Source organism: Carya illinoinensis, chromosome 4 (assembly GCF_018687715.1).
Source record: "Carya illinoinensis cultivar Pawnee chromosome 4, C.illinoinensisPawnee_v1, whole genome shotgun sequence".
In the NCBI taxonomy this organism is placed as follows: Eukaryota; Viridiplantae; Streptophyta; class Magnoliopsida; order Fagales; family Juglandaceae; genus Carya; species Carya illinoinensis.
In genome coordinates, this window is record NC_056755.1 from 9,344,092 (window position 1) to 9,355,533 (window position 11,442).

The window sequence follows — 11,442 nt, forward strand, 5'->3', positions numbered from 1 at the left end:
GATTTGGGCATCAGAGACTCTTCAGCCTCTATCAACTCTCCCGACTCTTTATGTGTGTAGGTATAAAATGGAAGAACTGAGTCAATGGAGCTTGGCCCAAAGTTATGGCTCCAAAGTTATGCAAAACACGGTGCTAACACCTGCATTACCCACATCGATTTTCTTTTCAACTATATGAAAAGCTACAAATTATTTTATTTGTCTTCTATTTGAGGGGCGAGTGCCTCTTGTAATTAATGCATTATGAAAATAATTGAACTAATTGACCCTAACAAATTAGCATAAGTTGCTCTTTATATGAAGCATCATAAAATGTACGTCATGATCAAGATCCCTTTATAATTTTATCAAACGGGTATGATATATTAAATGTAGAATTATTTTTGTTATAAATGATTTTGAAGCTTATTTTTACAAATACTTTTATAAAACTAATATTCTTTCTATTATTATATATATCTAATATTTTTAATCATAAATTGAGGCATTTGAAGTAAAAATCTTTGACGATCTGAAAGTAACGTAATGAATTATTTGTTAGATAATGATAGCTCCCCATTCTCCAGTCAGATAGATAACTACAGCAGATAGGATCCACAATCATCTCGTTTTAGTTTTGACCTCGATACGAATATACTCACAAAAAGTGAAAGCAATTATTTGGAATTTACCCACCCGGCCTTTTCGAATGGTAAAAAGCGAATTTAAGGCCATCCTCACACTTTTATTTAAAAATCCAGAGCTTTCATTTCTATCATCATAGGATTCTCCTGATCCTAACCAAACGCACACCCAACAATGCTCAGCCATTCGGCTTAACTGCCAATTAACTTTAATCATCACTCCAGACACTTTTATTCCGACCTTTTAGTTCCTGTTACAATACTAATTAACACTTCTAAACAATTATCTTTTTATGAAAAGTAATGCTATAATTTGTCATATTCAATTGTACTCAAGTAATATATTACACGTAGGAATACCATGTTTAAGCTTTTAGTTTCGTTTCGTTTTACCATGTTTAAGCTTTTAGTTTCGTTTCGTTTTCTTTTCTTGATAAGTTGGCTGCCGTCTTTCCCCACGATAAGTTTTCCTTATACTTTTGTCTTTCCCCATGATAAGTTATACTTCTGCTCCGAGGATTCTAACGTATTTATAGGAATAAAAATTTTATGTACACGTATTTTTTTAAGCACTGCACTGATGTAATTAGTTATATATTAAAAAAAAATCAAATTAATCATATAAATTGATTATGTAAAAAGTATGCAAAAGTATCTCTATATATTGAAACCTTATGGGAGGCGGAATTGCATAGACAGACAAGAAAAACACACTGGTCGAGATCAAAAAATCCTATTGAAACCCAATGCGCAGAGAGCAAAAGATTCTTGACAAGCTTTCAAGCCATTAATTAAATATAATTCTCAATGGAAAGTTTATGACCGCAAACTGACACTAGCATAAAATTTTCTCATACAATAGCTATTAACATTAATGTTCCACGGGAAAAAAAAAAAAAAAAACCGTCAAATTATGAAAGGAGAAAAGAAAATAAAGGGGGGAAAACAACACAATCACTCTCCAGCTACAAACATCCTACTGAAGGGACATGGTTGAAGCACAGATAGTGCAAGGCGAGCAGGGAATTTGAGGACCGGTTTTCTGACCACCACATCCAAGAGGACAACTACAAAAGGAAGCCTCTCACGCGCAGATGAAAAGCTAAGGTACATCAAGACCAAAATATCATGCCCTCCTTTGGTGATTCTACCTCGACATGTCTCCACATCAACCAGATCGAGTTCACATGACACATGACACGAAAAGCCAACTAAATGGAAATAAAACTCACCCTCAAAGCATTGTTGTAGAACTTAGAAGCACTTCCTGTGGACGATGGATGGACCAGACTCGTCATACTCACCCTTGGAAATCCACATCTAACACAAAGCAAAGCAAGAATGTCAGTCAGGGCCAAAACAATATGCATAAAAGAATTTCTCAATTGGCAAACAGGCAATCACCTGCTGGAAGGTGCTGAGGGATGCAAGGATTGATCCTCCAATCCAGACACTGTACTTCCTCTCTGGTGGTGCCACAACCTTAATCTTCATGCTGCTTGGGGCAAGAGCAGTGATCTCTTTACTCATCCGATCAGCAATACCAGGGAACATGGTTGAACCACCACTGAGAACAATATTTCCATAGAGATCCTTTCTAATATCCACATCACACTTCATGATAGAGTTGTATGTGGTCTCGTGGATTCCAGCAGCTTCCATACCAATCAATGATGGCTGGAAGAGAACTTCTGGGCAACGGAACCTCTCAGCTCCAATTGTGATGACTTGTCCATCGGGCAGCTCGTAGTTCTTCTCAACAGAGGAGCTGCTCTTGGCAGTCTCAAGTTCTTGCTCGTAGTCAAGGGCAACATATGCAAGCTTCTCCTTCATGTCACGGACAATTTCCCGTTCAGCAGTGGTGGTGAACATGTACCCTCTCTCAGTGAGAATCTTCATCAAAGCATCAGTGAGATCACGACCAGCAAGGTCCAGACGAAGGATGGCATGCGGTAGGGCATACCCTTCGTAGATGGGCACAGTGTGACTCACACCATCACCAGAATCCAGTACAATACCTATGACATTGAGAAACCAATTAAGGGTTAGAGACCAAAATGATACTGAGACGTGTTAAGTTCTTACTATTGATAGTGAAGGATACCAACCAGTTGTACGACCACTGGCATACAGAGAGAGAACGGCCTGGATAGCAACATACATAGCAGGTACATTGAAGGTCTCAAACATGATTTGAGTCATCTTCTCTCTGTTGGCCTTAGGGTTAAGAGGAGCCTCGGTAAGAAGCACTGGATGCTCTTCAGGGGCAACACGAAGCTCATTATAGAATGTGTGATGCCAGATCTTTTCCATGTCATCCCAATTACTGACAATACCATGCTCAATGGGATATTTCAAGGTCAGAATACCCCTCTTTGACTGGGCTTCATCACCAACGTAGGCATCTTTCTGGCCCATCCCAACCATAACACCAGTGTGTCGAGGTCTGCCCACAATACTTGGGAAGACTGCCCTGGGAGCATCATCACCGGCAAAACCAGCCTGCATACCAAGCATAAGTTAAAAATCTTTCAAAATTATTATCAGCAACAGAGGAATGGAACTTGCTCCAGATTGACTAACCTTCACCATTCCAGTTCCATTGTCGCACACGAGGGGCTGAATATCCTCAGCATCGGCCATTTTTTACAAGCCTACATGAAACATATACACTAATGTTAACCGTATGAAGTACACATAACAGGACAATCTACATTAACACTTAACTACCAGCATGCTGTACTCATCGGTAATATAAAATCTGCCACTGCAAACCGAAACTCATTTCCAACCAGATATGACACATATATCAGCAATCTAACTGAATCCGCTGAATAAAATCTTGGATGGGTCGACATACAAGAAACTCAACACAAAGCCTGAAATCTTTCATCTACTATTATAATCGCCATCATTACTTGCTGAGAAAGACAGAAAAAGAAAGAAAATAATAACAACAGTCCATGTTTTCTATAAGCATTTGTCTTTTACTTAAAAAGGAAAGTAAGCCACTTGCATTGGTTAAGAATGCAATCTTCCTATCATGCTTTCTACAAACCTCCTGGATTTAGTGTAAGATTTACATAATTAACAACCGGTTGATTTAACCATCTTAGTTAAACCATACTGAACAAAAATGGTCGAAACTCTGGTCCAGTGTGAAAGCGAAGTTAAAAGGAATAAACAATAAACTAATAGCAAAGAAGATGAAAATGCAGAATGAAGCTTATCTCGTTGAGCAAGAAGCTCACAGATCTAAACGAAGAAAACCAGATCAGATAATCCTACCGAGCAATACTACAGAAACCGGCAACAAACACAAGGCAATGCATCGATCGAAGGAAATAGATGGTCAAATAAAGACGGTATATGATGACTTAAATCGGAAAATGGAGTAGAATGCGTTCACTACTTGTAGATCTCAGCTATATAACCAAGTAAATATGAAACAACTGCCACTGTAACCCTAGATCAGCCACACATCCACCACAATCTGACTCAATTTAAATAATCAAACCGATCTATCGGCAAAATGTAACAAACGCAGAAAATTTTCTCGCAAAACCAAACAGGATGCGAAGAAATCGCGGTCAAAATCAGATCGAGAGCTTGTAACCGAAAAGGCAAAAGCTAAACCAACAAATCTGACAATAAAAAATGGAGGAGGAAAAGGAAAATGTTTCGGATCGGAGCTCACCTAAGCTTACAGAGACAAGGAAATCCGAAGAAGGCGATCGATAGAGGACGATGAAGACCAAGCCAACCTCAAAAGACGAAGGCTGGGCTCTCTCTCTTTCTCACTCGCTGGCTTTCGTGGAGAAACGGTGGAGAATATAAGGGAAGAGTAGAGAGGCAGAAAAGAGGAGGTATATATATTGGTGGGGAGAGGGGGAGTGCGTTTGAAATGCCAATGAAATTTAGACCAAATTTAAATTGCTTAGAAAGAATTTTATTTATTTATTTATTAATTTTAATCAATCAAAGCCTTTTTAATTTATTTATTTTTATAGATTTTAAGACACAAATTTTGTAAATGAAGTGGTCTTATTGCGTTTACAGTTATCTAAATTTGTTGTAAATTTAATTTTTCAAATTCAAGGTTTTATATAATTGGAGTTGATTATAAATGGAGAGAATAATAAATACATAAATAAATATTTCAGACAGTATAAAATCTAATTTAAATGTCTATTTTTCTTTTTCTTTCTTTTTTAAAAATTCAGATTGAAACTTTGTAAAAATTTAAAAAACAAAACCTAAAATAGGAGGAGGTGAAGAGGTGGTGGAATCATTTCCACCACGAGAAAAGATAGGGTGACCTGGCTGACAGCCTTTTCTGCTTTCACCCCCTCCCATGTTCGCCTCGGGATTTTGATTGTTTTTTTTTTTTTTTTTCCTTCCTCTTTTTTTTTTTTTTGGTCGTGTCTATTTCATTTGATTCTCGCCGTTAGATCGTCCCCCTTGGTCATTGCCACATCGAGGACATGCGGTACGGTCTGCTGGGGGGACTCCTTGAATTTTGAACCCAAAAAAAGAAAAAGAAATACTATTTTCAAAATTTAAAATAATACTAAAATTTATCTATTTATTTATTTATTTTTACACCTACCCATTAGTTTTTACGACATTGGTGGGAGGGAGGCGTTGGGAAGCTGATGGTATTGGTATCCATCTTTGTACATTTTCTTACGCATTCAGTTCTGAGAAAGGTTGGTAAGGCATTTATGTAATAAGATTACGATACCGGGTAATCGCTAACATCCACCTAATTTGGAGGGTTAACAGACCGATTTTTTTTTTTTCACCTTTAAGAAAATATGATCCGATTGGGGGCATAGGTCAAATTGCAACTCATCTGGAAGCATCCAATTCATCCCTTTGCTTGTAAAATGTTTTAAAATATTTATATTTTTATTAAAAATTTCAAAAACACACTGTTAGCTTTAACTTGATCTTGGCTTTACCCTCCAATCAAATTTAATCGAGTTAAAAGTGGAAGGACGAGATCCATCTATTTATTCACTTAAGGATGATACTAATCTCACGTACAAAAGTTACCGATAATGACCACCGGTTCTTTATTTTTTTATTTAATAATTAAGGAAATATTTTTAAATAAAATAACTTATTAGATGGTCGCATATTGTGCTTTTTGTTTGTAATTATAGTAAGATCCATTCAGTTACATCGGTATTACTAGTTCATTTCATTCAATTAAAAATAGAATTTATTTTCATTTCTGTCCTTTCTTTGATTCCCATCTATTGTGTGTGCCATGCTCCTCATCTTTGGATGGTTTTTCAACTTCATCTCTACTCTACTCATTTAAATATTGTATCCACCAGGAATGTCGCTTGGTCGATAGCCAATAAAATGTCCTCAAGCATGCCAAATGTCTCGAGCCAACCTCCATTGATGATACTAAGTTGGACTTTAAATCTCAACAGCAAACACTCCCTAAGATTATTCTCTCATCTCTGGATGATGAAACTCCCATCTCATTAGAATTAAGGTAAATAAATATACATATTATTTTATTCAGTTGATCAACAACAGAATTTGGTGGATTCTTATAGTAGATGTAATTTCAGTATTTCTCGACTACATGTGAGATATAATTAACAAAACTTATCAAAGTATACTCCTGTTTGGTAAAAGAGAAAATGCATGGTACCAACAACATGAATGGTAATGTGCCAGATACAAAATCCTTAACGTTTTTTAAAGCTCACAATCGATTGAGTTTGTGCCATTGCATCATAAAGTTGAGGGACAAATAGAGCACATTACATATAGCTCTCTTCTGCCTTTTAAGCTTTTGCATGTGCTTACATGTGGTGAGGCACGACAATGTCTTTCTAGATATATCAATGAAGTTGGAGGGCAGTTGGTTGGGTAGGGCTTTTGGCAACTAATATCTGCTGGGTATTTAAGAGAGATCATGGAGAAAGAAATAAAAAAAGAAAAGATGATGATCTAAATAAAGGTAATTTGAATAAATTCCAGACCATTTGATCAAATTTGTGTAAAATGGTTTGAAATGCCATCTTTTTGTGGGCACATTGACACCAAGGAAGGGGGCACTTGTGTAATAATAATGACCTAATAATTTATATAGTTTGGTGATCTAGAAGGTTGGATTCGCCGGCCATAGATTGCACTGTTAGTGGCCAACAGTATATATCTAGCATGCCAACCATGATAAAACTTGAAAAGAGAGTAGGAAGTTGTTTAAATTTTGAAAAATGATATTTATAATTACATTATGTGTAAGTTCTATAGAGTTATTGAAAAAATAAATAAGGTAAAAAAATTATTATTTTTTAAAATAAGTATGCAAAATTTACTCTCTAAAACTGTATCTACTATTTCGATTAAACTTGCTTTCTAAGTTTTCAATTTTTTTGTTTTATGCTCATGATGCTGAACTGCCCATTGCTTTAATAGTGGCAGTGGGTATACAGAAATATATATATATATATATATATGATTAGACAATGATGGGTTTAAGAATATGAGCATAGAAACACAGTAGAGACGTAAATTTTAAGGTACGATTGAATTATGACTTAAGGCGTAAAAGTGTAACAATGGGTAGATGATCATGTGGCTTGAGTATTCTCAACTAATTTGAACAAAGAGGTCAAACATTATACATTGAGTTATTTTTTTTGTTCATTTTTAAAATTATCTTCCGATCCATTTTTTTTTTCGTGAATTAATCTCTGCTTACTTGCTACGTGACATGAATGCCATTTTCATGATCTTGTTGTTTGTCGAGTTAGTAATGTCTGTAATTTAATGGATACAAAGACTAAACCAGGTAAGCAACCATACACATTGGGGGTAGATTTGTAACTATGACTATCACTAATTACTGAGGTTCCTTTGTCCCATAAGCTAATCTCGAATTCTCTTTATGGCACTACTACTCTCAACTTTCCTTCACATTTTTTTATGCTATTCTTGTTAGTATTGTTTCCTTTTGTTATAGATAGAAAATGAAATAGGCAACAGTCCAACACAAAGGGAATAACTAGGAAATCGTGCCTTTTGGCTTCTAGTTCTAGGTGGGGGTGACCTGGGAAAACATGCTTGCATTTTGACCTATATGATTTTTATCTCAAGTACGATTATAATCTGTAACTATAATGCTTAATATATTTCTGTGAATTTCCGATCTAAAGTACACAAGAGACTCGAAAATTAAAAAAGAGCAGGATTCGAGACAATAAAATAACAACCATTGTTTACTTCCATTGGTTAATTGGCTACACTTTTTCTCCATCTCTATTTTAAATTAAATAATTAATATTTATTTAGTATAAAATATGATTTTTCTTTTTTTGTTTATTTTACTTATCAATATGATATGAAATGATGAAAACGCCTTATATCTTACATTAAATAATTTATTTTATTTAAAATAGATAGTATCATGTTATCAGACTAAAGTAATTTGACATAAAGATGAGTGATGTTATATATAATTATGAAATATGCAAGTGTTGTATAGTAGTTTTAAAAAAATGATGTCTATTATTAAAAAAATTAATTTTCTTATTTTGTATGTCTCGTATTTATTTATTTTTTTAAAAAATAATTACGTAATGTTTGTATACTCACAACTACAAATATCATATTTAAATAAAGATATTTGATTGTTTTGCTAGGAGAAAATCTCTTTCAATTATATGATGTCAAGGGTTATTGGGCATATGCTAAGATGGGCTGCGCTAGTAGCCCACGCATTTGTTATGTGCTTTTCTTTTCATTTAGTGGGGCTTCGTTCTTTCAATTATTGATCCACTAAAAGGCCTCTTAAGCCTGCCCAAATCAAAACGCATGTGTGGTTTTCCTTTTTAATTTTTTTGAGAATCAAACTGTGTGATTTGTAAGAAAAAGTAGCAATAAATGTTGATTTATTCTTTTAATATCACATAATAATGATAGTTACTTTTCATCCTTCATTTTGTCATTCTCAATTATATTTATTGAGATGACACATTTTAAGTAATTATTCATCTAAATGGCTCATATATAAAACTACTTATAATATGTCACATAAACAATGTGAGTGAAGATGATAAAAATCATTTATCTAATTTCCATATATACCACAAGTCTTGCCCAAGCTTACTTCCATGCAAAAATATCTAAGGGCAGGTTTGGGCCTCGAAATGAGATACGAAAATCTCACACTATTTCAAAATTGAGATGAGATAATTTTACCAAACGGTCATTCATCTTCCAATTGAGATAAGATATTTGCATTCAAAAATATTTTAACACTGTTCATTAACATGATCGGTAATAGTACTGTACAGTTATGAATTGTACCCTCCTCTGAATTGCCTTCTCTTTCCCAACTTTTCCTTCCTTCTTTCGTAAATTCCCGTTCCCTTGCTTTGCTCAAACCTGTATGCCCCAAACCCGAAAATCGTCCATTCCTTCAGCACAAATCTCATCTCAACGACTAGTCTTCTTCACTAAACTAGGGGGATCGCTTCTCTATAGGGGAGGATTGACGCTGTGTGTGTGTGAGTTGTGCACCCTAAACTCTTCATAGAAACACATCTTACGGAAGCAGTGTTGCTTGCAAAACGGACCTACATCTGGCCCTAACATGCCTAGTGGCGGAGCCAAGAATTTACTCTAGGGGGGCCAAACAAAATTAAAACATTATATATAAAATATTTTTTGTTCTACTTTTATACAATTTTTTTTTACGATGTATAATAATCTGATATGAAGATTTATAATAAAAATAAAATACGTTTAATACAACTTATATATTAAAAAAGTATTTAATATGTCAAGAACAATATATCATTGAAATAATATGAAGACATTCATACAAATATATTAAACAAAAAAAATACGTAGTGTCTAAAATTATAACTTGCATTTTTTTAAACAAATAAAATCATCAAGTATTGAATTTAAATCAAAATTCTTAACTATTTCTCTTTCAATATATACAACTAAATTATATGTTAAGAATTTATCTTCAATCTTGTTGCGAAACCTTATTTTAACAATCTTCATAGCTGAAAATGCTCGTTCACTGGTTGTTGTAGACACTGGAAGAGTCAAAATTAGACGAATCAATCTATCAATAAGATAATATATCTTTAATTTCTGTCTCTACCAATTTTCGACATAAATCTGCAATGGATCTCAAATCTTGAAACTTTAGATTGCTAAGCACATTAACTTCAAAATGTTTCAATTGAAACCTTAAATTGATTTTCTCATTCCCAAAAAAATTAAGAGGATAATATTCTTCTGCAAGACAATATATATCAGCAATATTAAAGGATTTATACCCATCATTTGGATCTAAAGTTGAGCTAAGGGTTAAAAGTTTTATCGTTCCTTCACCAAACATATTGTCAAACTCTTGGATTTGAGAATCTATAGCAGTATTAAATATTTCAAAATGATAATGATGCTCTATCGTAATGTGATCTCGTTGATGACGACCACGACCTTGTATATAACGAGAGCTCAATTCTGGATGTCAATATCAAATTTCTTGAAAAAGGAGACAACATTTTCAAGTAGATTTTCTCAACCTTCATTTCTCAACTTTTGAATAAGTCATTTTGTAGTAGAAACTATATTCATGACATTCAAAATATCTTGAGATTTTTACTGCAAAACTTGACAAAGAACATCTGTAATACCCATGATTTCCTTCATTAAATGTAAAATAAATATGAATTGGAATGAAGTAATCATTTTATAAGCAGCATTTGCATCCCCGCATTGAGAGTAAGTGGATCTTTCTTTTATTATGGTTTCAAGCACCGAGCAAGTAACTTTAAGCATTCACAGTAGACTGCAAATAGAATAAAAATGAGAACGCCAACAAGAATCATCTGCTCGTTTGATAGTGCCAACTTGGTTAGCTCATTTTCCACTTTCAAGTTCATCAATGGCTATCATATGTGCAATATGTGTTGCCTGAGCAGCTTGCAATTCATCATAGTGTTTACATGAAGCGCCTACCACATTAATAATAAAGTTTAAATTTGAAAAAAACTCATGAATAGAAACCACCTCTCTAGATGCAGCAACTAATGCTAACTGTAATCGGTGAGCAAAATAATAAACATAGTATGCATATGGGCAATCTTTAAGAAATAACGCTCGCAATCCGTTCCATTCACCACGCATATTACTAGCACCATCATATTCTTGCCCACGAATATTCTGAATATCAAGACAATAACGAGAAAGAACTGCAAATATTTCACTCTTTAGAATCAATGCCGATGTATCTTTAACATGTACAAGATCAAAAAATCGTTCTTGTATAAAACCATCAACATCAACAAATCTCAAGATTATAACTATCTGCTCGCTCTTAGACTCATCTCGTGCCTCATCAACAATAATACAAAATCGAGAATCCCTAACATCTTCACGAATTTTATTTCTTACTTTCTTTGCAAGAACTTCCAAAATCTCTTTTTAAATTTGGGGTGAAGTATACTTTGAAGATTTAGGAGCATTTTTCAAAACAAGTTTTCCAACCTTATCATTATAGGAAACCAAGAGTTTAAGCATCTCCAAGAAATTACCTCAATTTTTTGAATCAAGAGTCTCATCATGACCTCTAAAGGCACATCTTTGAAATGCAAGTCATCGAACAACATCAATAGATGTTTTTATGCGGAGTCGATTGTTCAGAATTTGTTCAGAGTTTTGTGCATTCATTACCTTATCAATATACTGTGATTGTTTTAATAAATCCTCACAAGATTTCACAGCATTACTATGACAAGAACAATGATCCTCCCCAATATGATTC

At 34.2% G+C, this 11,442-nt stretch overlaps 1 protein-coding gene across 1 annotated transcript; it reads right to left on the reverse strand.

Moving 5' to 3' along the window:
* Positions 1–1,388: 1,388 nt before the first annotated feature.
* Positions 1,389–4,479, reverse strand: LOC122307405 (actin-7). The gene is made up of 5 exons (XM_043120295.1): positions 4,321–4,479; positions 3,207–3,277; positions 2,732–3,125; positions 2,028–2,641; positions 1,389–1,943 (listed from the first exon to the last, which is right to left on the reverse strand). The coding sequence occupies exons 2-5, from the start codon at positions 3,264–3,266 to the stop codon at positions 1,878–1,880; spliced, it is 1,134 nt and encodes a 377-aa protein (XP_042976229.1). The 5' UTR covers positions 3,267–3,277; positions 4,321–4,479; the 3' UTR covers positions 1,389–1,877.
* Positions 4,480–11,442: the final 6,963 nt, after the last annotated feature.